General features: G+C 41.7%; 1 protein-coding gene across 1 annotated transcript in view; it reads right to left on the reverse strand.

Annotated features, from left to right (window-relative positions):
- WNT7A (Wnt family member 7A) overlaps positions 1-27056 on the reverse strand; it is a 52919-nt gene that overhangs the window by 19715 nt on the left and 6148 nt on the right. The window contains 2 exon segments of the mRNA XM_030568537.1: positions 13950-14090; positions 14093-14220. Coding sequence (XP_030424397.1) covers positions 13950-14090; positions 14093-14220 — 269 coding nt within the window.

The following is a 27056-nucleotide window of genomic DNA, read 5'->3' on the forward strand; positions in this document are numbered from 1 at the left end:
TTGGGCTAAACTGTCTGCTGGTTTAAACTGGTGCAACTCCATTGAAGTCAAGTGCCTCTCACATGCATTGCTTCAAACATCTTTATTTAGGCCAGCTGTAAAAGTGGGTTTATAATGCTTACCCACCTTTGCAAGGCTCTTTGAGAGCATGAGTATTTGTCTTCTGAGTTACTGAACTTGTTAGAACTTTCTTGCACTGTTTACCAATGTTTGGAGTAATAGGCATGCATATGTAATACCTTAGCTTTGGGTATTGTGTCGCACACACAGAACACAGTATCTGGCCCACATATAGGGTAAGAGTCAAGTACATCAACAGTTCTTTGGCTCAAGTTGTAGAGACTTGTGCTGAAGGCCCCAGGTTCCATTCCTGCTGACATCCCATGATGGGAGGAGCATTAAACATATCTAACTCATGTAGATGCACAGTGACTGAATATATCTTCTCAGGAATGCACTGCATGAGGCAAGACTGCACAGGATCCTTTGTCTAATTTGTGTTGTAGGTTATGTGTGGTGTAAACACCCATCTCTTTAGGTATGTGGAAAATGACATTCCAGAAGGACCTAGCCAAACAGTTATTAGCTTGTCAATAACTTGCAAAAACATTAATAACTTGACAAGCACCAATAAATCCTTTAAAATCTGGAGACTCTTCTATTCCATTGATTTAATTTTTAATGGCCAAAAATCCATATTACCATGCCTAGGATAGATGCACAAATCCATATTTAGATACCTAAATAAGAGACTTGAATTTAAGGGGTGCTAGATACCTATAACTCCCAATGAAATTTAATGGAAGTCGAGTCACGTTAAGCACCTAACTCTGAAAATCTTACCAGCTCTTTCAGAGGCCTAACTTTAGGTGCCAATTTTGAAAATGTTGGCCTATGATGCTCTTTTTCCTTTATGTAAGCAAATGAACAATTTCAAAAACACAAACAAAGTCACTGACTCACACACCTACCTACACAGGGAAATTCCAAACACAAGTACAAAGAAAAACATATTTCAACATAACCAGGATCAAGATAACAGAAATTATACAGAAGAAGCCTCTGCCATCCATAGGACAGAGCTAAGGTTGTTGTGATGTGATGTAATGTAATATGCATTTCTTTATCTTGATCACAATAATATGTTTGTGGTTTTTAGTATGTGAATAAGGTAAGATTTATGATGCTGTAAACATTCCATTTCTTTGCTTTTAGTATTTAGGTTTTGTAAGCGATGTGATAAGTAAGTACACTGTTGTCTCTAAACAAGTGTAAAACAAAATGCTTTGGTTTTGGAATATTAGTGAGACACTGACAACTCTTAGAGGGTCTATTCAAAAGCACACTGAAGTCATAGGGCATCTTTCCATAGACTTCAGTGGGAACTGGATCAGACCTATAGAACAGTGTACTATATAATGTCTAAAATAATCCTTCATTTCTTCTTCAGTACTTATGATGGAGTGTCCACCCCACACAGGATTAGAAGAGGTTTAAGTGGCCACATAGACCAATTAACTCCACAGGCTGCACCTGGAGAGAGAGCCAGGGAGCAGGGAATTGATGGTGAGCTGGCTCAGCTGTACAGAAATAAATGGGGCCTATAAACCCCAGGAGCTAAAAACTGACAGGGTGGCTGGGGAAAAGGGCAGTCACTCCCTTGGAAGAGGGAGGAAGAAGTTGGTTTAGAGCTGGTACTCTCAGAGAAGGAGGAACAAGACAGAGTAGGAAGCAGTCCAGAAGACGCAGTGAGGGCTGAGAGGATAGAGCCCAGAACTGCTGAGCTGAGGGTCCTTGGATTGGAACGCAGAGTACAGGGCAGGCCCAGGTTCTCCTACTGGCCACTGGGCAAGTGGCATCATCAGGGCAGCACAGGAGAAGACTGCCTGAGACTATTTCTATAGAACAGTGGTTCCCAAACTGGGGTTTGAGAACCCCTGGGGGTTCACAAAATGTTACAGGGAGTTCTCGAGAAAAAATTCCCTAATGGCAGACAGAGCTGTCCCTAGGGACCCTGGGCAGCACAGGGCCAGCAGCCTGGAGCCCCTGGACTTCCAAGAGTTAAGAGGATCAAATCAAGTATCTATCACAATGAGGAGATTTAAACTTCAAGACTCCTTATAAGAAAGGGAAGTGGATATTTTTTGCTGTTTTTAAAATTAAATAGGCAGCTAGTATTGTTTTTCTTAATTATTATGACGAACAAGTTTAAGCTTTGTTGTAACATGTGTCATTTGTCTGGACTGCTCAACACCTGAATGCTTGTGTAGGAGGAACTCTTTGAGCTGGCTTCTTAAATACCTTCATGTTGTTTCACATCTGATACTCCTCGATGAAACATAGGAGCTTTGTCTTATAACAGGCTTATTCAAAGTGATACAAGCTATGAAAGTGAGATCTCGGAAGAGTGTTGCCATTTTCATAATGTAATAAAAATACTGTAATGATAAGTAAAAATATAAGAATGGCCCTACTGGGTCAGACCAAGGGGCCATCTATATCAGTATCCTGTCTTCCAACAGTGGCCAGTGCCAGGTGCCCCAGAGGGAATGAACAGAACAGGTAGCCATGAAGTGATCCATCCACTTTCGTTTATTCCCCAGCTTCTGGCAAACAGAGGCCAAGGACATTTAATACATAGTGTGTAATAAGCATGTCATAAAAACAAATTTTATATTTTCAAGATCACTGCTTTTATAATTTATACTCAGGCGAATGAGAAAATCCCTGGAAATATTCATTTTTAGGAGGGGATTCGTGAGACTTGACATTTTAGTGAAAGGAGTTCACAGGGTGTTAAAGTTTGGGAACCACTGCTACAGAAGAACTGTAGGTAACCCCAGAAGGGAGAATCATGAAGAGGATGCTGCAGTTCCTAGAGTGAGGCAGGTCTGCAAGGTGAGCGGATAACAGGAGAGGTACCCCCTGAAGAGGGTGCACCAACTGTCAGAGCTAATCCACAGGATGGCCCGCAGGAGGTGCCGCTGCGGTGAGTAGACCCTGTGACAGTCCTGTATCTCAGTGGTCACTAAATGACTTATGCTGCCAACTTTCCAAAGAGCAAATGTGAATTAACTTTGGAAACATCTCCCATCTTCCTTGAAAAGTTGGCAACACAGCCAGTGACTTTGTATTATTTAAGCAAATTAATCATTATAGTGACCCTCTAATTGTTTCTGTTATGAAAAATTCATGATACTAAATGTGGAACTTGAGAAGGTTTTTATTATTTATTAACAAGACTTGGCCCTTTCTTACCTATCTTTGTCAGCACTAGTAATCACCCTCATGAAATGCCTGTTTTGCTCATAATGCCAGAATCCTCTAAAATTGCGACTGCAGGTAAGTGATAGCATTTATCATTCCCTAATCTTCAGTGTAAATCAGGAATTCAATTTTCAACCACATAAGATATAAGAGGGAGTTGAAAGCCAAAATACAAGTAGGACCATGTATCACAACTTCTGATGAGTTGAAAGTGGAGGACAAGTGGAATGAAAATTCATTCTTGTGGATTACAGCTCTTGTGCAGTCTGATTCCTTCTCATAATTTAGAATAACATTAATGTTCCCTTTATCTTTACTCTGGGCTGTTGAGAAGATGCAGAGCTTGTCTGTCAAGTTTAGTCTTGTTTTAAGACTATTATCTAAAAGCAGTAGGAAAGCCATAAAATAGATCTTTGATCCCTTCAAATGCAAACAAAATACTATGAGAGAGCCCAGGACCTGTATTTTTTTCACACCTAGGAAATTACCGTGCATAGGCCTGTCAGGTGTAGTGCAAACATTCACCCGGGGGGCGGAGGGGCGTTAAGAGAGGAAAATGGAGGGTGGAGATTCCAAAGTGATCCGCATTTATCTTACTTTAAATGAATGGAAGTTTCACCATTGACCTCACTGGGAGCAATGCATTCAATGCTTGGCCTTCTTGAAAATTCTACCTTACAAACTGCATGTCAAAGGAGTGGTGCATGGGCTTGCCAGAAATGACTTGCTGTGTCCCGTAGATTGCCTGGAACTATGAAATCAGGGCATCATTGTAGTGATGGTTTGTACAGGCCCCATGCAGTGGTTGTCAAGGAGCAAGTACACACTCTCCCTGAGCAGAATGTCTACAACAGTGCAGGGATTGCAGGGGTGGGATATGTCCAGGCCTCACAAAAACAAACTGCTCTGTCAGGAAAGGACTCTAAATTGGGCTGGCTTGTGCTCTTCCTCCACATTTGGCTGGACGTAGGAACCACACCAATTGGGAAGTTGGAAGCAGCTTGCTGGGAGCAGCCTTGTTGCCTTTGTTTATGGGTCTCTGGCTGCAACAAGGCATTTGTCTAGGACATTTGGATGAGCCCTGTAAGTCCCCAATGATTTTTGTTTGTTCTTCCCCTGGCTTGAACCAAGCTGTCTTGTCACACTGTTAAATCAGTGAGCAAGCCAATGTGTACGGATATTTGGGTGCCTAGAAGAGTATTTTCAAAATGGTACATGCAGTTTTAGCAGTAGAGCTTCCATATATTGAGATCACAGGTTTGAGTGAAATACAGCACGCTACTTTCAACAGTTTATCCTGTAAGTATTTCATTTGTGTTTTGGTGAGTTTCCTTTGAAATTCCCTTTATTTCTTCAGCTGTCTGCATCCCTGCCCCCTCTATATCCTCACTCACCCTGCCCCACATTTTTGGACTCCAGTATTGCAATAACCTCCTCTGGCCAGAAGGACTAAATACAGCTGCTAGTGGAGCCTGTCAACATCTCTCCAGCTACCACCTGGAAGGGAAAAAATTGCCAAGGTGAAAAGCATTCCCTCTTCATAAAGGAATGAAGGCAATGAAGTTAAACCAGTGAAGTAGTCTGTCTGTCTCCACAAGGCTCCCAGCCTCTGTTCCTCAGGGGGCTAGGACCCAAACTCTGATCCTTTGTTTTATAGTACAATACAATGTCAGACTCTGAGGCTTAAGGCCAATCTACTTCTTTGTAATCCATGGGAATTTGGCCATTGTCTTTAGTGGGACAGTTTTACATGACAGATTTAAGTAATAAGTAATAATTTACCATTCATTGTAGAAGCAAACTGGAAAAAAAAAAGTTTGGACCAGTTCAGTACGACATACCGGCACTTTTGGGATTTCTGTGACTAAGTGGCTTTCCACACTCAGAAGCCAGGCACATTGGTGTTTTTACGATACATCCCCTTTTAAAATGGTGTGGTGCCACAGCCAGTTCTTCTGGATATATTTGCCTCTCCAAATGTTCCTAACACCCAGTGATATGAGCAACTGAACAGAAGGTGGAGAATAAACTCCTGAGAGACTATTTACAACTTTAAACTATTTTCACTCAGGAATAATTAACAATTGTGATTATTCCATTAATATTTACTGCCTAACTGTAATGCTGAAAGTGGATTGTTAGCTTGACATTTAAAGGGCATGCAAAAAGTTAAACACTGGACATTTCTAAAAGCAAAGATCAGTAGGTTTTTTAAGTAAAGTTAGAAAATAACTAGTGTAACTTTTTAAAGGGCATTAGAAAGTTCTGAGCTTCAAGAAACATATGGCTGGGCTGCCAATACTTTTGGTATCAGTAATCAAGTGATATTACAATGACAGAGCAGCCTTACCCAGTTTTTAATTATTCCACTATAAGTTGGTCTCCTAGACCAGTGATCCCCAGCGCAGTGCCTGCGGGCACAATGGTGCACACCGGGGCATCTATGTGTGCCTGCGTACTGGCTGGCAGACTAGCATCTGCCGAAATGCCGCTGAAAAGCGACATCATCAAGAGACGTGGCCACCAAAATGCCACCAAAAAGCAGCATCGCCAAGAGGCGCCGCTACCAAAATGCCACTGATTTTCGGTGGCAATGCCTCTTGATGACACTACTTTGGCGGCATTTCGGCGGCAATGCCTCTTGATGTTGCCATTTCTCAGCAGCATTTCAGCGGATGCCTGTCCGCTGGCCATGGTCCTCAGTGGCTTGTTGTCCAGTGCCTGCCACCTGGAAAACATTGGGGACCACTGTCCTAGACTCTCTGGAGTCTAAGGTAATTTTCTGCAGCTCCAGACACAGTAGAGCATTTATCCTGATGTATAACCCATTTAAGACACTCCTGCTAGTCTGACTGTTGGGATATTTGAATACAAAAGTACATACATTTACTTATTGTACATTAGTCAGTTGGTCTCTGTTCAAAGCTCTCTAAGAGCCAGAATGCGGCAGGCTCTTTTCCCAATACAAGGGCCATTCTCCCCTTGCCAAGGCCACCCAGAGGATTCAGGGGGCCTGGGGCAAAGCAATTTCAGGGGGCCCCTTCCATAAAAAAAGTTGCAATACTATAGAATACTATAATCTCATGGGGGGCCCTGTGGGGCCTGGGGCAAATTGCCCCACTTGACCCCCACCCCAGGGCGGCCTTGCCCTTTGCTCACTTCTCGTGCTGTCATGGTACTGTGACTGCTCCCTGCCAGCACTCTTGTGACACAGCCATCTCTGATGAGGTGGGGAGGGCAGGCAGGGCCTTAGCTCCATCTCTGCCCCAAAGTGGCTAGCTCAGGGAGGGCTTTTCACCCTGCTAAAGGATAATACAATTACTGCACTCTCTTTAACAGACACTGTAAATACATAAAGCTGCAACACAAATAAAGGTGATTGGCAGTCTGTTCAAGAGATTGCCACAGGCTTGATTGCCCCTGGGGTCTACTCAGGCAAGTGTCACCCAGGCCTACTTGGTATGGTGCTGCTCTGTTCCACTCTAGGGGCCCCCAGACAATCTAGAGATTGACGAGTCTGCTACAGCCACGGCTAAGAGCCACGTGGCTTTTAGCTTGTGCATCAGAGGCTCATACGCTGAGCTTCAGAGGTCCTAGATTCAGTCCCTCTGATGACTGGCGTCTGCCAGCGTTACACAAGCTGGCAGAGCCCAAGAAGTAGGTCCCTCAACACAGAAAGTCTGATGAGACAAGAGGTTGTCGCTGTGCAAGACAATCCACAAATGCATTCTTCCGGAAGGCCTGGAGCCAGCCAGCATAAATCCTTGACAGTCTCCACTAGGGTGACCAGATGTCCTGATTTTATAGGGACAGTCCCAGTTTTGGGGTCTTTTCTTATATAGTCCTTACCTCCCACCCCCTGTCCCAATTTTTCACACTTGCTGTCTGGTCACCCTAGTCTCCATAGGTGGGGCTTCTATGGCACCCAGATTGTATTTTCAAACTGCCCTCCTCTAGCTGGACCCTCTTGGAAGGGGAGCAATGGAGATATCCTCCCTCAGGTGCAGCTGCTCCATTTGATCAAGATGTTGCCAGCTGCATTCCATCCCTATTCCACACCAGCAGGGGTGAATCAAGCCTCAAGCATGCGCAGGCAGGGGGTTGGGTATAGTGGTAGAACTCTTGGTAGCTTTTACAATGCCTGACTGCGTTTTGTCTGGCTCCAGGCAGTGTTGTTAGTTCCTTTAAAGCTCATGCATCGATTTGAAATTTTAAAATATCTACATGGCCTTTAATTTCATAGCATTATTTTTTCAAGCTATTTCTTATTGTTGTTTTAAGTGTCAATAGTGTGCTGGGTGCAGGGCCGGTGCAAAGATGTCTCGCACCTTAGGTGAAACTTCCACTTGCGCCCTTCCCCGTCCCCGAGGCCCCGCCCTGAGGCGCTCCCCTCTCCCCGCAGCAGCTCCCCCCCTCTGCCCTGAGGTGCCCCCCCGTGGCAGCACCTACCCTCCACCCTGAGGCACCCCCCTCCCAGCTCACCCCTGCTCCGCCTCCACCCAAGCACACCGTCACTGCTTCACTTCTCCCACCTCCTAGTCTTGCAGCACCAAGCAGCTTAGGTTCCAGAAACTTGGGAGGTGAAGAAGTGAAGAAGCCACAGCATGCTCAGGGAGGAGTGAGGCAGGGGTTTAGCTGGGTCGGGGAGTTCCCCTGTGTGCCCCGCCCCCATTACTTGCTGCCTCCCCACACTCCCCCTGCCCCACGCTCCCTCACCTAAATGCCGGCAGCGACCAGAGTGGCCGAGAGATCTGGTCACTGCCGAAGAAAATAGCCACCCCCTAAATCCTAGTGCCCTAGGCGACAGCCTAGGTCGCCTAAATGGTTGCAACGGCCCTGGCTGGGTGCTTTATTAAAAAATAGTCCCCCACACCCAAGAGCTTACATTATTATTTCATGTTCAGTGTTACCATGTTACGTCACATGCATGGACTGAATTAAAATATGTTCAGATTGAATGAGAAACTGCTGTTAACTGGAGATTGGCAGTTAACTTCCTTGACCTCACTATAGGGGGTCTGGTGATGCCATCCTGATACGAGCACCAGAGAGGGTGGGGAAAGTTACAAGGCAGCATGTCTGAGGAATCAAAACCTATTTCTGAACTTAACTCTTTGCTAGGGCAATAAAAGGACAAGGACAGGAAAGGGGACTAGAATGTCATGGTTAGGCATCACACAAAAGTTTGTGGTAACACCGTTAGTCCTTCATTTCTAAGCACCACTGTTTCATCTCAACTTCCCTCTTCCCCAAAAATAAGACAGTCATAGTACAGTAGATTTATTCTCAGTTACTTGATCAATTTGGGAATGCACTCCTTATAATTTCTCATATCCTTCGCTTGATAGTTACAGTACCCTCTGTTATGTTCACTTTGAACCTCTTCTACAATGCATATTTAAACTCAAGAGCCCAAAAAGAATTGGCGCATTACCAATGCATCAGGGCCGGTCCCAGGCACCAGCAAATGAAGCAGGGGCTTGGGGTGGCCAATGGGATGGGGCAGGGGCAGCACGTCCGGGTCTTTGGCAGCAATTCAGTGGCGGGTCCCTCAGTCCCTCTCAGAGCAAAGGACCCGCCGCCCAATTGCCACTGAGGAATGAAGCAGCGAGGTTGAGCTGCCGCCGAAGTGCCGCTGCTCATGACTTTTTTTTTTCCCCCTTTACTGCTTGGGATGGCAAAAAAGCCTGAGCCGGCCCTGCAATGCATGATAGAATTACTAAGTTAGCACACCTATGTGTGTCTGCAAAGAGAAACATCAAATAAAAATCCACTTTGATGTGCCCTTGGATTACAAAAGCCTTCTAATGTAGCCTGTGTCATGATTTATAACAATGACTCATAATGTGGCATTATATTTAATATGATGTAACTCTGATGCAAGATGTCATTCACAGAACTGCAATGTCAGAGAGAGCAATTTGATAATGTCCTTGCCTCTGACTCAGAATGAAAATCTTTCAGTCAAATCACCAAAATTTCTAGGCCCTTTCATAACTACTTTGCTATTTTAGCAGTTATACTGGTATAAATGTATTTTTCCCCCTGGGCCATAACTACCTCTCAGCAGTGGGAGTTACCTGCAATCATTTAAGTACCTCTGTATGTGGGAAGTCTAATTTGCTAACTGAGGATTCAATCCCACAGTTGTTCCATGTATGGGATTCCTATGCAGTTAGTGGAAATTCTAAGTGCAGATCAGTAGTAGGATCATGCCTACAGATTAATAGGAGCTTTATTTCCATTGTCTGATGCAGCTGTTATGATTTCTCCTACAATTCTCCCTATGCTTCTTGCTTCTCACTGTGGTAAATCAGCATTTCGGGACATACTAATTCACCTGATATGATGTGTCTCCGTATGGGAACAGAGCTATAGGAACCATCATTAGCAGAGACAAGACAGGCCAGAACAAATTGACCTATGAGCTTCTAACATTGATTGGGGGACTTTTATCAGGGTGCATGCAAAATCCTTCCCAGGATTGTAATTTGTAATGTTCCCAGTTTGGGTACTATTCATGCACTAATTTGGATTGAGCTAGTGGCCCTAAAAATAGCAGTGTATCCTGGGTGGTGCTATGGGCTAGCTTGCAATTACTTAATTAGGAGGGCTGGAAGGGGATTTTACTCAGGTGGCTAACCTGTACCAATGCAGCTACGCTGCAATGTTTAGTGCTAGCTCTAGCAAAGCTAGCATGTGTATGTCCACCCACGCTGGGAATTATATCTCCAGCTGCAATGTAGATGTGCCCTAAAGAGAGTTTCTGGGAATTCCAGCACTGCACTACAGGAGCAATTGTTGAAGAAATTAGGAGAACTTCTTGCTTGCACAGGTTCAGAAGGAAACCAGAAAGACAAAATGAAAACTGTTTATCCCTTCACTCAGGCAGATAAACCTTTGTACATACTGTAGATACACGAGACCAGTTGCTGACAGCCATGGTCAGTACTGGGTCTATTTCCTAGCATAGATGGGATTAGAGACCAGGAACACATTATACAGATTGATTCTACATGGGGCACTCATTATATTATCCTGGGTCTGAATGTTACTGCTTTATGTGCATCAGAGTTCATTAGCTATTACACTAGTGAGGACACTCTCAGGAGAAGGAGGCTGAGAAATTAAAATCAGAAAAAAACAAAAAATGGCATGGTAAAAAATCAACAACTACATGTGAAGTACCTACTTATACTTACTAAAGTTCTTCTCTCGTGACTCTTCTTACTAATCAGTCTCAATCATGCTTGCTGAAAACCAGCTGATAACTCTCTTATCCTGTCTGCACTAGCAATTAACCTGTTATCAATAGGCTGTTCCAGAGAACCAATTGCTGACAACTATTGTCAGCAGTAGGTAAGTCTCCTAGAGTAGACCAGGTTATTCCTAGTATTTGGAATCTCTTGGAAAAAGAGCCCCAAAAATATACGGATCTCAGATATTCCTTGAGTGCTGCCTGTTGACACACAACATGCCAATCTTTTCTCTGCGTCCAAGTTCAGCATTTAAAAATCAGCAATCTCTCCCACTTTGATGCAAGCCTTCAAGTAGTGCTTGCTGTAGAATGAAACAGGTGATGAAAACATTGTGATCCCTCACAGGTATATGGGAGCAAAGCCTGATTTCTGTACTAAACACAGTCATTAGCTCTTCATTCTCTACTGGTTTGTGGACATACAATAACACCCTCCCAAGCTTGTGTTGGTCTCCACCCCACTAGATCATTAAAGATTTCAAATAAGATCAGTAGTTCGGCACTCTGAGGGTTTCAGTAACAGGTATACAAATATCTCCATATCAGATTAGATTCTGAGCCTGCTGGAGACATGGCAGTTTGCCAAACATAGCACACACCATAGCTCTTCCAGATAGTAACACAAACACAGTGAAACTTCCCAGGGTCCATTTTTTTAGGACACACAAACTTGTGCACACAAATTAGACATACAGTCATTGTGATTGTGTGCACATTGGTGGCAAAGGCAGGAAGAACATTGTGTGTTGCACATCTCAGAGGCACAACACAAAGCTCACAGCCTAGAGAGGCAAGGGCATGACTGCCATGTTACACTGTGCTTCTGCCTTGGCTGGCTCCAGGACTTCTACAACCCCTGTACCCTGCCACAGCAACATACATACAGCTATAGTGGGACCCAAAATCACATTGCAGGACCCAGATGTCTAATACATTTTAAAAAAGCAACAAAGAGTCCTGTGGCACCTTATAGACTAACAGAAGTATTGGAGCATAAGCTTTCGTGGGTGAATACCCACTTCATCAGATGCATGTATTCATCCACGAAAGCTTATGCTCCAATACTTCTGTTAGTCTAAAGGTGCCACAGGACTCTTTATCAATTTTTACAGATCCAGACTAACACGGCTACCCCTCTGATACTTAATACATTTTGTCTATATAATTCTGAAAACCTGGGCCCTGTAACTATAATATGCAATGTTTGGGATGCTTTTGCCCCATCCTTCAGCTGTGCATTAGTGATGCTTCCTAAAAAATCCCCAGTGCCAACAAGCTAACAGTCAGCCAGATTTCAGAAAGCCATTTTAAGCTTTTTTTTTCTGCGAGCCCTGAGCTGCAACCATTACGTGTAAATGAGCCTCTCCAAGAACCAGCTCTTGCAAGATACAACAAAAAAGGTGGAAATCCGCATATATGGTCCAATTCCTCTGTTATCATTGACTTCAGTGGAGTTACACTGATGTACACAGAGTAAACGTAACCTACATGTTAAAAAGCTGTTGGAATATAAACTGGCTATGCTAACTTCATCTGCTGTAAAGAGCCTAGCAGCCAAGATGCTGAGTCTCAGAGTCTAGTGCAGGGATTGTTAAAATCAAGCTCTTTGAACAGTTACTCTCTAAGTTCAGAAAACATTAATATTTCTGTTGTGGTAACAACTTAGTGTTCTGAGAGATCATCTCTGCACTGGAGTGCCAGACCCAGGCATCTGGAACACTGAAAAAAGAAATGTTAACATAACCTCTCTAGCTTTCAACGGGAATAAGTCTGAGGAAGGCTATGCTGTTGCTTGTGACAGAAACAGTCGTTCCTTCTCAAGGCCCAAATGCTGTGGTCTTGTGATCTCTCAGAGCCGTAATTATGTTACTGCAACAGAAATATTAGTGTCTTCAATCCACTTTCCTCCTTCAAGCTACTCAAATCCATGCTAAATCACACCAAGACAAAGAGAAAGACAAAGCCACCGCTTACGGGCTGGCTGAAAAATTCCATTGAAGTGCCAACAGTGGAGAAAGTGAAATAAAGAGCTAAGAAAGCATGGGGAATTATTTTAACTCAAGGGGCTGGAGCAGGGGCCAGGATGGGGCTGTAGGACAGTGAATTACTATGTTGAAGAGCCCTTCTACTCTGGAAAGTAACTGTGTATCAATAACAGAACTGTTTGCTGAGTTCCATTCAGTTACACTGTGCAAACCAAGCAAAGGCCATGGGGCTGCACAGGTGTCACTGAGTCCATTATTTGGGGAACCATTCTGTTGATGATGCACCTGAAGGAACAGAATCCAACTCACTGTCCTTAGCTCTCTTGCTCTGTAATACTTAACGGTAGTAAAAAAGCAGTAAAAAAATCACTGACCACTAAAGTCATCAGAGAGGAGTCTCAACCACAGGGAGCAGATCTGTTCAATAAGAAGGTGTATTTACATAGTTGCTTTTCAGAGCAGGGCCACACTCGCGCATTGTAATTTAATGTCCTATGGGCCAGAGATCCTGGCCCCTTTGTGCCACTAGCTAGTGTAAAGACCCACATTGGGCAATTTCTAGCTAGCACAAGTTAGAGTGCTCTGAGGCTGCTCTCATACACCCTGGGGACCAAACCAGCTCATGAGAATCTAAGGAGCACACTGGTTACCCTCTTCACCAGTCCTGTGCTGAGCACAACTCTGCTGGACAGGAGTGCCAGGGCCTCCGTCTTTGCCGCACAACAATAGAAAATCTGAATACACTGCAGTACTGTATATTGCAAAGGAAGCAAAACCAAGAGATGTCAAGATTCCCAGAATTGTTGTGTAGATTCCACATAAAATGTACATGTTTAAAGCTGCCAGGAAGACAAGAGTTCAAACACTGTTTCTGCATGAATGTGCTTTAAGCTGCCTAGTTCTAAGGAATGGTGGGGGAGCTCTCCATTTAAAATGATAACCCTGCCTTATGTGTGTATATATTATGTTGTATTAAAATGAGTCAGTTTGTGGTCTCTTAGTTCCACTTCACTCAAGTTGTTTTTTTTCCCCCTTTAGCTATAGTCCCCACACAAAGAGCAAGATTTAGACAGTTGGGTTGAAAGTGATCCCTTTTCAAAAGAATGATCAGAAGTTCATGTCTGAACCTGAAGAGAAGCAGATTCAGCCACACAGTAGCAGGCAAGCTTTCTACCTTAAGCACCATTTGACTTCCCAGCTAAACTGTTTGTTTGCATTTTCTGCTTTATGACTGGAAAGAGTAACATTTAGACAAATATTTGACAGATGGATCGTCCACAAGTTTGAGTAGCTTACAAAAGTGCCTATTGGCTACTGTAAAATGGCATTAGCCTTAAAGCACATTTAGTTCTGAACATTGTGCTGTATGTGTTGTAATCAGGCCTCTGATTCTAGACAAGGAATTGTCATATGATGGTGGAGAGCAGAGAGATACCTACCTTACGCCCCGCCTCGTTGTTGTGCAAGTTCATGAGAGTCCTTGCGTTCTGTTTAATCTCCCTTGCATCCACAAACACTTTGGCGAATCCTATTCCGTATCTGATGTCAGCAGAACAGCCTCCCCATTTCCATCCTTCATCTTTATGGTACTGTCCCTGTTTTCTTTATCACAACCACAGTCACTTAGGTTTCCCTGGGTACAGGCAGCAGTGATCGCATGGGCTACTCCAGCGGCAATGATGGCATATGTGAATGCTGCTTCTCTGCTACCTGAAATTAAAACAGTCCTGTAAATATATGGGACAACATTTGCGATAGGATTATTTAGAAAAATATGTGCAAGTCAGTGCAGTGCAAATGCCATATGGTTATAATTCGAAGTGTTGTAAACACGCAGACATAAGCAGTACTCCACCATTCAATGTTTTGAGTTTTGTTGATGTTCAGGCACTCTCTGAAAAAATAGAGCTCCAGGCTGCAGTATGTTTAAGTTTAGGTATTATCCAGATAACCATATAAATATTTTTCTGGGTTATCATTAGAGCTAGTTGGGAATTTTCCAACTAACTGTTTTTTGGTGAAAAATGTCAGTTCGCCAGAACTGTTTGTGGGAAATTGATGAAATTCCTAATTTGAAAAAAAAAAATTTCAAAATTATTAAAAATTTCCCATTTTAAAGGAAAAGTTTCAAATTTTGGTTTGAAATTACTTTTCATTTAGAATTTTAGTTTATTGAATTATGCAAAAAAGAGTTAAAAGGTCAAAAACCAAAACGAAACATTTCAAAATTATCAAAACAAAAAATGTAAACTGATCCAATCTGATAACTTTTTCAGATTGTCAGTTTGTGGATGTTTTCAAGATTTCAACCTTTTGGTCTGATTCAGGATTGGAACAATAATTTAAATTTCAAAAATTCTTGAGACAGGAAAGTCATTTCATATCAAAAATAAAATACTGACATTTTCAGTTAGTCAGTCTTTTGATTATGAGATGGTAAAAAGGCTGGTGATCACATTGAAATGCCAACTAAGTCAAGTGTAAGGACTAATTGGTGTGTATATGGCTGTTGGTGGATTTTTCATGTGAATTTATTGTATTTTCTCTACCTAAAATTTGTGATCTGCTTTCAGTAAATTAGCTTTTAAAAACATCTATGTATTCCAGATCTGTTATGATATCCAGGGAATGAATCTCAAGTATCTTGTAATATTCTCAGAACTAGCTATGTTCAAAATACTCTGAATGGCAAAGGACCTCTCTAAAATGTGTAGGGTTTGAAAGAGTTGGTTGCTTTTGATAGATATGCATAAATGGCCATTGTCACTAAAAATATCATTTTGCACATTTTTGAACAAATTGTTTTGTTTTGGGGGGGAGGTTTGGACAAAGTTGGTGTTGCATAGAAAATACATGAAACTTAATGTTGCGACATAAGTATGATATGAGAAATAATTTATGTTCCTTATCCTGAAGGCTTCACTCAGACAAAAGTCCCAAATGACTGAGTAAGGACTGCAAGATTTGCCTCTATGAAACCTGCCCCTTCTCCCACACCCATTGTAGTTGGTAACAAAATTCTTATTTGCTTCAATAGAATTAGAATCAGGCCTTTTATAAAGAAAGGATGGATGGGAAGATGTAATCCCCTTGTTAAACATCTGCCAACTGAGCCCTGTCATATCTCAAACAACCACTGGTGAGAGCTTATGATTCATGGAACAAGCAAATTTCTGTTATTCATCAGACTCCATGAGAAACATCAATTAAGGAAGGAAATATTATAGGCACTTCATTCTCAGCTGCATCTCTTTTCACATGTGATCTATATTTTTATGTTTGTCTCTAAGTGGTTCATTCTTTAATGAAAAATATCTACTTTCTTACCTCATGACAAGGAAGCATAATGGAGAGAAAAAAATCAACAAAATCTATTAATAAGGAACCTTCTTTGCCAATTATCAACATGAACAGTCTTTCCACTGATGGTGCTGTGTGCTATGTTTACAAATGAACTAGCAATCAAAGGCTTTCTTAAAAGATTTCTTCATTTGTCCTTCGTAAAAGAAACAATTTATATCAATGTTGAAGTGATTGGATATATATGCCCTTGCAGACTATGTTGATCTATTATTGTTAAGACTAGTGGTTTGTCATGAAAATTTAAAGGAGAAGGAGAAGTCTCCAGTAGCCTACAGTTCAAGATCCTAGTCTACAACCCCAAAACACTGAGGGTACATCTACCTTGCAATAAAAAACCAGCAGCACCGAGTGTCAGAGCGCAGGTAAACTGATGCCAGGGCACAGGCTGCAGGGCTAAAAATAGTGTAGACATTCTGGCTAAGAATGGAGCCAAAGTTTGGAGACCCTCTCCCCACACGGGATCTCAGAGTCAGGGATCCAGCCCGAACCTGAACATTTACATTTCATTTGCTTAAGAGCCTTTGGTGAGGGACTTTGTCAAAGGTTTTCTTAAAGTCCAAGTATACTATATCCATTGGAGCATCCTTGTCCTCGTTTCTTTGACCCCCTCAAAGAATTCTAATAGATCAGTGAAGTATGATTTGTCTTTATAAAAGCCATGCTCTTCAGCAGGGCCATCCCCAGACATTGTGGGGCCCTATGCAGCCCCCCCACGGGGGGGGATGACTGCGCCCAAGGTCTGTGGGGGGCAGGAGCAGGCTTGGGGGTAGAGGGGAAACTGCACCTCAGCATGAGCTGGCAAAGTGAAGCAAGTTGGGGCTGGGTCGCTCCACTTCCTCCCTCCTGGTGACTGTAGGGCAGGCTCGACCCTGCACTCACAGGATGGCAGGAAGTGGAGTGACCCAAACCTATCCCGCTCTGCTCTGCTCCCCTGGCTCCCAGACTTGGGGGGCATGGGGGAACCACCACCCCAACATTCACCAGCAGAGCAGAGCGAGCTGGGGCTGAGTTGCTCCACTTCCTGCTGCCCAGTGAATGCAGGGCACATCTGACCCCTGCTGCAGTCCCCCAGGACATAGCTCAGGGGAAGGGGTGGAGTGGGGGCGGGGCTGGGGCAGAGAAGGGGCGGGGCTATGGGGAAGAGGTGGAGTGGGGTGGGGATGGGGCGGAGCAGGAGTGAAAAGAGGCAGAGTGGGGGCAAAGCAGGGGTGGAGGCTATGGGGAAGGGGTGGAGTGGGTGTGGGGCTGGAATAGGGGCAGCTTTCCTGGCCAGTTCAGACAGCTGGGGGATTGGGCTGGCCACTGGAGCAGCATGCAACTGCGTAGGGCACCAGGAAATTTGGGGCAATTTGGATTTTCTGGAGCCCCACACAGCGGCGTATTTTGTGTATGGGTAAGGACAGCCCTGCTCTTCAGACAATTATGGTAAACTGGGACATCCTAGCTAGTTTACTGAGGAGGTTATGCTGCCATCAAGGAGGCTGTCAAAGTTGGATGCACTGAAATCTCTAGGATTTCCTACAGTTTATGGGGCATCGCTATAGAAAATGGGCCCTAAAATCCTTTAAGGGATGACTTGGCAACTTTGTGGGGTGAGCATTGCAGAGATACTAAGCAAAATTATTTCTCATTAGATTATTCTATGAAAGGGAGGGGATGCTTTAAGTCTACATTTACATCAGTTTTTATTTTTGCACCATTTCCCATCTACCAAAGGTTGTTTTCAGGAATTGCTTTTCTTCACATAAAAAAAAAGACATGGGCCTGACTCTAATCCTACTTAAATCACTGTAAGTCAGAAGTAATGTCAAATTTTTAAAAAATCTCCTTTTTTGTTGAAAAACAGTTGTCAGCTCTTCAGTGCTGAAGGATAGGAGATTGTACTGTAAAGAAGGCAGGTATCCAAAGGAATTCACCACATGGGAAGACTCAGAGACCTCATACAGTATTCATAATGTATCACACACTAGTTTCATCTATTTCAGGCTGCTGTGTTTTGCATAGATGACTCATATTCTGAAGCAGTTACACTTGTTCTGTCCTTAGGAAGATAAATGGTGTGGTGAGATGTTCCAGCATTAGTATATGTCATTTTGTGTTTATCTAATTTTATTGCTTTTGTGCCAGTTCCATGATTGTGTTTTAAATACTCAAAAGGTGCAACTGGACTTTTACCTTTGTATTCAAGCAAGTAAGTTATAAAGTGCAAGATTTAACCTGCTCTGTAATGTGTGTTTTGCTCAGAACACTGCATATATTATGCTTTTTAAAAGAAAAAAAGAGAGAGAGAGATTAACTAAGAGGGGGTGAGACAGTTGTCTTTTTTTCTTTTACCTAATAAAGATTGTTTTTTAAAGTGTTTTGGAGCCAGGTGTTGGCACACTCTGCATTTGGCCAGAAAACAGGTGCACATTAACACATCAAAAGCACTGTTACAGTGTGTTCAATTTCTGCCCAGCTTCTGCCTCACACTCATCCTTATGTGCAAGTATATGTCACAGCAGGACTAATCTATTTTGGAGAGGAAGGGATGAGGCTGGGCACAAATGTCTTAAAATACATTAACTACACCCACTTGCAGTTAGTCTTCACCTTGAAATGTCACTACAGCACCACGTAAGGACAATGTGGGGAACAACCCACTGTGAGTTTTGAGTATTAGAGGGGTAGCCGTGTTAGTCTGGATCTGTAAAAGCAGCAAAGAATCCTGTGGCACCTTATAGACTAACAGACGTTTTGGAGCATGAGCTTTCGTGGGCGAATACCCACTGCGTCAGATGCATGTAGTGGAAATTTCCAGGGGCAGGTATATATATGCAAGCAAGCTAGAGATAACGAGGTTAGTTCAATCAGGGAGGATGAGGCCCTGTTCTAGCAGTTGAACTAGGGCCTCATCCTCCCTGATTGAACTAACCTCGTTATCTCTAGCTTGCTTGCATATATATACCTGCCCCTGGGAATTTCCACTACATGCATCTGACAAAGTGGGTATTCGCCCACGAAAGCTCATGCTCCAAAACGTCTGTTAGTCTATAAGGTGCCACAGGATTCTTTGCTGTGAGTTTTGAGAGAGCCAGTACTAAGGTGGAATAATTTCACTTTGCTCTACTTCCTTCATCACTCAGGAATATATGTATATGCATCTCACAGCAAAATTAGCCCCCTTATCTTAACTTTCCTGCAAAAATTTAGCAATATAAAATTCGGGATCTTATTGCTAGAAGTACCACTGTAAGGGCTCAGGCTTTAACCTCAGTCCAGTGCAGTAATTTTAGTAGTAGTAGTATTTTTAAATCCAGAACTACTGATGATTATAGCATTAAAAATGCTTTATAGACAGGACTAGAAACTCTTGTAGAGGGAGAAGAGGTAAAGTGGCTTTAAAAGATTGTTAGAGTCAAAGAAAATAGAGGGCAAAGAAGCGAGTAATTATTCCTGCCAAGTTTTTATTGTGAGGGGATAACAGAGGGATGCTGTAAAGAGGGAAGAGAAATATGAATAGGACGCAGAGCAATGGTTTCCACACTATGGACTGTGGAGCCCTCTTTGGGGGATATCCAGAACACTCACAACACTGTTCCCCAGGGAAGGAGGGTGATTAAGAAAGCTTGAGTCAGTGATCCTCTTTCTTCTGTAGAACCTGAAAGGTTGGAGAACCTCAAACGGCAGTGCTTGGCATTCTGTAAATGCCTAAGAGGGTCAGACATGGGGTGTAAAAGCAAAAGAGCATGTCTTAAGAGAGAACTCTGAAGAGACTATTGGGAGAGAGTGTAGAGAAAATATAGTCATAGAATGAGCTGCCAGACTGAAAATACGTCAACATGAACAATCCTCCAACCCAACAGCTAAAAACATCAGAAAGGGACCCAGAAATAAAAAAAAAATCTTTGCACGATGGTGACATCCATGGCAAATCTTAATAATCTTTAATGACAACTCCTCTTGGAGCTGCAATTGAATATAAATGTACACAATAAACAAACTAAGAGAGGGTGACTAGGATCCATGCAAACCACAGTCCAGAGTGTTGGGTCAGTGTAGGAAATATCATACATCCAAATTATGGTTCTTCCAGCCAATAAAGTGCTGGGATGCAGAATGTCTGGGGCATCTGAGGTGGGGGGTGGAATGACGTGCGGTGCCTACATAAACCTCCTAAGATTGCTGGGGAAGGGTGGAGAGTTTGCTACACTTGTACAAAAGTTGTAGCTTGTACTGACTGGTACTCTAGCTAGAGTGCAACTCACTTTGAAGTGCCTCCGATAGGATATGCAGCACCCCACTAGTAATGCGAGGCTAGCCCCCAATCTTCCCCATGCTCTCCCAAGCAGCTGCATTATATCTGCCTCTTGTTCCCATGAAGTGCCCATGAAGGGGAAGCCATATTTTGGCTTGTATTGCATAAATACTGATAAACAACTTAGCAAAATCCACTTAGGCTAAGAAGTCAATTGATGGACTGGAACACTGCCCTACTCTCCACTCTTTCTGCTTTGCAGAACTTGCTGCAAAGCTAAAGACAGGGATGGGGGAGAAATTCAAGCATAGAGACAAAGTCACAGTGAGGAAATTGTCCTTAAGCCCCCTAACCAGCTAGTAACTTATTCCCTCCTTTTTGTCTCTGGTGAGCAAGGCCTACAATGGATACTAACTTTAGAACACCAGATTTTAGAAACCTGTAGAAAAATACCTATTTGTGCAAGTAAAGGCTGCTCCTATAATTACATGGGAGATGATCAAGTTCTTTCTGACTTTGGCTACATTACAGGTACAATCTTTACATTAAGCTGAACTATACTTGAACAAGTGCTTCAATGCTCTAGGAACACAGGTTCTTCAGTGTTGGACATGAATATCTTCTGCTTTTTCTGCTTTCTTCTGGACTTAACCTATGCACTGTGGCTACTGGAAGAAATTCTTGCTCTCCCATGTACCAGCATGTCATAATACTATTTACTTTGATAGAATATAGTTTGGTATTCATGCCTCTAAAAACCAGTGAGACTTCACTATCACAAAACTGGTAGTGTTTTAACTGTCTTTTGATTCAGTGGAGTTCTGTCTTTGGACAATGGAATAGATCCTTCTCATTGTAGCATGTGATAAACAAAGCTGTCTTCAATCCTGTCACCAAAGACTGCACAGTAACACCAACCACAGGAGATGCTGGGCAAGCTCATTACATGTCATAAATAGAAGCACTGGGTTTATCGTGAATCGACTAAACCATAAATGCCACCAGTTCCATACTGCTCACATTTTATTAATGGAAACTCCCTTTATTGCTGAATATCAGATCAAGTATTTAGTAAGCAGTAAAACACAAAGAACTATTTTGTTTGGGCAGTACAAATCCATAGATAGCCAAGCGCTACCAAGATACCAGTACATGGTCAAATATTAAGTGCTTTTTAGTGAAGAGATCACTTGTTCTGGTGATTATTAAATACATAGAAATAAAGGATATGTAATATGCCATAAACGGTAGGTAAAAGAAATGTAAGGTGTGGTGTAAAGCCTTTTAGCTGCCAAGACACAAATTCAAGCTTTCAGGTTCTTGTGTTTTTCTTGCAACATCTAAAGCAGAGTTACATCCCATGAAAAGAACAACAGCCTGGCCTTACAGGGGATGGGCTTGGTGATCTACTAGGTCTCTTCTATCTCTATCTTCTGTGAGTTTAGCATCAGTTACATCATCAGCTGCTGCAGAGGGAAACTTTGAACTCAGATTTAGCAAATACTTGAATAAGGGAATAATGTTTTGACCCTTTTAGCTTTTAAATGTATTTATTTGTACTTAAACGTGTATGTATGACAGTTGTTTCTTGCACAGAACAGCTACTGAAGTCAAGAACAGAGTGCAGCATCACCTTAACACTTGTTACATTGGCCACAATGTGGCTCTTCTAACATTTAATGTAACTATGGGAAATGCATACTGTACACTACAGCCCTAATTCTACAAACCTGCACATCCATACTTTACCCCATGAATAAAGTGTTGACAGGACTGGGATCTAGCAAGTCAGTGAGGGATCTGTTTGTGTACTTGGGCAAACATGGACCCATATTCTGTTACTGATTTGGAATTGCCACTCTTTTCCCCCCTCCCCAAACATTTCTGTTCTTCTTTAAAACAGAATTCTTCATTTTTAATTAATGTAAATTAAACCCTTTTATAAAAATTTCTGTCTATCAGTGCAGTAATAATCAGGGTGCATTTGGCATTCATAGGAAATCGGGATCTAATCCTGCAAGGTGCTGAGTGCCCTCCACTCCCAAAGAAGTCACTGAGAGCTGATGGTGTTGAGCAGTTCAGTTCTAAGATTCTAAGTATGTTTTTAAAAAGTTTGGTCCCCCCATATCAGCCCAACCATAAATTGACTAATCTGGGAAATAAAAAAGACAAATTTGTATTTATCTCACTGGAAAACATACGTTGTATTTTCTGCTATTTAAAGCCAAGGGGTCAGGGAGGGAGTTATCTGCAGTGACATGAACTGAAATATATGTTGATTGTGAAAATAGAAAGATGGAAAATACAGCGTACCTTGCCAATTATGTGCCATGACTAACATTACTTCACATCTCTATAGAGATCATAATTCATAGCTAGTAAAATGGGGAGCAGAACTCATCCTCTGACTACTTATCTCGGTCTGCCTTTTTGAGAGAGAGAGAGAGAGAGCGAGCGAGCGTGTATGGGCTTGATTCTTAAAACAGCATATGTAATTAATTTTAAAAGGCAGCTTTAAAAATTAAAGTATGACCATTTTTCCATTTAAGGGCCCAAACCTGGGTGCTGAGAGCTCCCAACTCTTCTACTAACTTTAAATGAAGTTGAGGATGCTAAGTTAAAAATTCTTAGCTAACTGATTTAAAGAAATAGGGTGAATTGTATTTTAAAAAGTAAGCAGGAAATATTTCCCATCTTCAGAGGCTTTAGTCATGCCCATTTATCAATCTAGATTTTATTATGTTTCATTAGCACAGATTAATAAAGTGAAATTCTGAAATGGGATACAAACAGATATATTCAATTTCATAAGCGAATTCTATTTTAAGCATATAAAGTAGTTACTCAAGGCACAAATATTGTAAAATCAGACCCATCATTCTGCATTTCAGAAGATATGGGTCATCCCTTTTATAATCTTCACTTCTTATATGACACTATGTCAAAATGTGTTTTATGTAGTTATATTTTCTTTCAGAAAAACCTATATAGTGACCCTGCAATAGGCATTTAGTTACTCTAGGTTCTAATGTAATGTAATCTTTTTGTTTCTCTAAAACATGTACTCACAAGACACATTTGAAGGCAGGTATGAGAGCCTTGTGATGTGAATTCCAACTAATGTGACCTTGGGGCAATGTTTTTATCTTACTGTGACAGTCACAGCCTAGAAAAATTGACTCTTTGGCATAAAGCAACATGCTAGGTTTTAGATATATTGTGCCAGATTTTCAGCCTCACCTCTGTTTTTGAAGGAGCAGTTTTTTGCCTGTGAATAACTAAGCCTGCATTACTGCATATGCAAATACTATGCATATTCTAAAATACAGTGGCAGGAGATGAAAATCCAGCACATAAATGCAAGTCCTCATCCTACAGAGGAAAATGGTAAAATTCCCATTAATTTCACTGGGACCTGTATTTGGCCCTTTCAGTTTATCTTGGGGGCTCACGAGATCCAGTGGTTCAAAATATATAGTATTTGGTCAATCTCTAATCAATCACTGGCTGCATGTGGAAAAAATAAGGTCTGTATTGTATTAATGGCACAATACCAAACAGAAACCTTTTGCTAAGATGGCAGCCTTGCCTATTTGTTTCCAGGGCAAATATCTTCATTCTGACTATAGAAGCTAGTTTAATTTTAACCTACGTTCCTTCTGCAAATCATTTTAGAGTGATCTCCTAGGCCTGATATTTGCTTTCTGTAATTCAAAAAATCAAAAATTTTAAAGCCTGTCCCATGAAATTACCCTGGAATTGAATACTAAAAAAATGTTGGTTCAAAGATGTGATAGAAAAATAATTCTGATGAAATGATAGCAATGTTGTCAGCTGTAGCGTAAGCAGGACTCAGCTATTTATCAGTCTCTTCTAATCATCCCTGCCTATTAACGCTGAACTATTGCTGCCTTTGGTGGTGCTGCATTAGTAGTCAATCCCAGGTTCCATTTTTGCTAGCATGGGCAAGGCCAAGAGGATTGTCCATCACGATGGAAGTTATGGACACTGAGTTACTTTAATAATGTTGTGGCAGATGTGTCACTCAGGATATTCTTGCTTTTGTTGTATAATGTACAATGCCTTCATTATTTTTAGGTTTTTTAATGTTCAAATCTGCAGTGAAATCCTTTTGTTTAAAGTTGACGATCTGAGTCTCAGGCACATGCATGGCAATAGTGTCTCGTGTGTTTTTTGTGTAATAGGATCATCATGTCCTCTCTCCAAAGGTTGCATTCAATGTTTTTCACAGGCAATCTCTCAGTGAGGGGAGTCTCCACAGACTTGCCTTGAAATTGCTTTTAGTTTTGCTGTGTTATGTTGTTATGTCAGAGTCATAGGGTCTTAATAGACATGCGTTGAAGTTCTTCCTGTTTAATGTCTGTCATAGGATCTTCAAAGACCTGCACTGAAGTTGGTTCTAGTTTTGCCAGGTTTCCATAGACTTCCATTGAATTTGCTTTCAACTTTGTCTTGTCATATTGCAAAGGCACAACTGTATCATAGTATCATTAAGATCATCAGAAAGAGAAACATCTTTTTCCTTGTTTTCTTGCATCACCACATCGTCTTGATACTGTCTTATTCTGGGTGCAGTTAATCTCCACAGGAACTAGGAGTCAGGACTCAGTTATTTGAGAGATTAACACTCTGTTTATGTCCTGTCATAGCTGTGGCAATTAGCAGGTTCACCCTTTCTTTGTGCATGGTATTACACCCTCTGGGTTGGTCTGCTGAGTATTTAGTGGAAACCCCTCATGGTTGAATTTGCTCTGTGTTTCATGAGAGCCCAAATTTGAGCTTCATGTTGTTGTAAAAGACTCATCTGCGTCGTCAGGCCTTTGGATCCTTTCTGACACTTCATTTGAATAGATGTGAGCAGAACCCTTGGACTATCTTACTCCAAAGACTTTATGGCTTTGGTAATGGAAAGTCCCAAAATGCTGAAGTGTGGACACCATTATGCATTTGTTAATTTAAAAAACACTCATAATTGCATCACCACATCATCTGCACTGTTATTGACATTATTATTACCAATTATTATGACCAGATATCCATATTCAAATGTCAGTAAAGTCTTGCTCTTGAAGGACAAACTATACTATAAACACTAGAAAAGACATTTATGCAGTAAATTGGATGGAAACTCACTGTGAATATATTTGGGAACCTAGTACCTGAACAGGAATATGCTATGTTGATAGTGAATAAATTTAAGTGGTCACTAGCTATAATCCTTCATCCAAAACTGTCTTTGAAAGACAGATTAGCAAAGTTATATGTGACTGCCCCCAAAAAAGTTTACAAATAATATCTAGCTGTTATGTGGTGCTTTTCATTCATAGATCTCAATGATTTTAACAAAGGAGGTCAAAATCTTTATCCCTATTTTACAGATGGGTAAAGTGAGTCTGAGAGAAGGGGACATGACTTGCCTAGTGTTACCCAGCAGATCAGTGGCAGAGTTAGGATTAGAACCCAGCTCTCCTGAGTCATAGTCCAGAATCAACAAAAGAAGGAAAATTAAACTTGTATTGGTTTGATTACACTTGCACAATACCAGAATTCAGACTACCACGTAATAAAACAATGATATCCCAAGATTCAGATTGATAACAAAACTGTATCTGAAGTCATAGAAAGGCAGGGCTAGAGGGGACCCCAAAAGGTCATCTACTCCATCCCCATGCACTGAAGCAGGATCAAATATACCTAGACCATGCCTGACAGGTGTTTGTTTATTCTGTTCTTAAAACCTCCAGTAATGGGGATGCCACAACTTCCCTTAATAGCCCATTACAATACTTAACGGTATCTCCCTTGCTGCAGTTTAAGACTGTCCCACTTATGCACATGAAGGGCAGTTGATTACATCCTCTATAATAGCCCTTAATATATTTGAAGACCTCACGAGGTCCCCTCTTCCTCTTCTTTTCTCAAGATTAAACAGATCCAGGTTTTTTTAAGCTTTCCTTATAGGTAAGGTTTTCTAAACCTCTTATTACTTTTGTTGCTCTCCTCTGGACTGTTTCCAGTTTGTCCACATCTTTTGTAAAGCATGGTACCCAAAACTGAACATAATAATCCATTCGAATCTTATCAGTGCTGAGTAGAGTGGAATAATTACCTCCCATGTCTTACTCCTCTTAATACACCCCAGCATGATATTAGCCTTTTTCACCACTGCATCACATTGTTGACTCTCATTCAATTTATGATTCACTATAATCCCCAGATCCTTCTCAGCAGCACCACTGACTAGCCAGTCATACACATATTGTATTGGTGCATTTAATTTTTCCTTCCTAAGGACAGTACTTTGCACTTGTCTTTACTGAAGTTCATCTTGTTGATTTCAGACCAATTTGTCAAGGTTATTTTGAATTCTAATCCTTTCCTCCAAAGTGCTTGCAATTCCTCCCTGCACGGTGTCATCCACAAATGTTATAAGCATACTCTCCACCCCATTATTCAAGTCATTTATGAAAATACTGAATAGTAACCATTGATGACTACTCTTTGAGTATGGTCTTTCAACCAGTTGTTCACCCACCTTATAGTATTTTCATCTAGACCACATTTCCCTAATTTTCTTATGAAAATGTTGTGTGATACTATGTCAAAGGCCTTACTAAAATCAAGATATATCACTGCTTCCCCCCCATTAGTTAGGCCGGTAATCCTGTCAAAGAAGGAACTTAGGTTGGTTTGTTATTATTTGTTCTTGACAAATCCATGTTGGCTATCACCCTGTTATCCTCTAGATGCACAGTAATTGATTGTTCGATAATTTGTTCCAGTATCTTTCCAGATATTGAAGTTAGGGTGACAAGGTCTATCGTTCCCTAGGTCTTCTTTGTTTCCCTTTTTTAAGATAGGTAAGAACAGTCAACATGAATATGCCGTTGTCAAGGTAACCTATTATCTTAGATTTACACACACA

This window comes from Gopherus evgoodei, chromosome 7, assembly GCF_007399415.2.
Source record: "Gopherus evgoodei ecotype Sinaloan lineage chromosome 7, rGopEvg1_v1.p, whole genome shotgun sequence".
In the NCBI taxonomy this organism is placed as follows: Eukaryota; Metazoa; Chordata; order Testudines; family Testudinidae; genus Gopherus; species Gopherus evgoodei.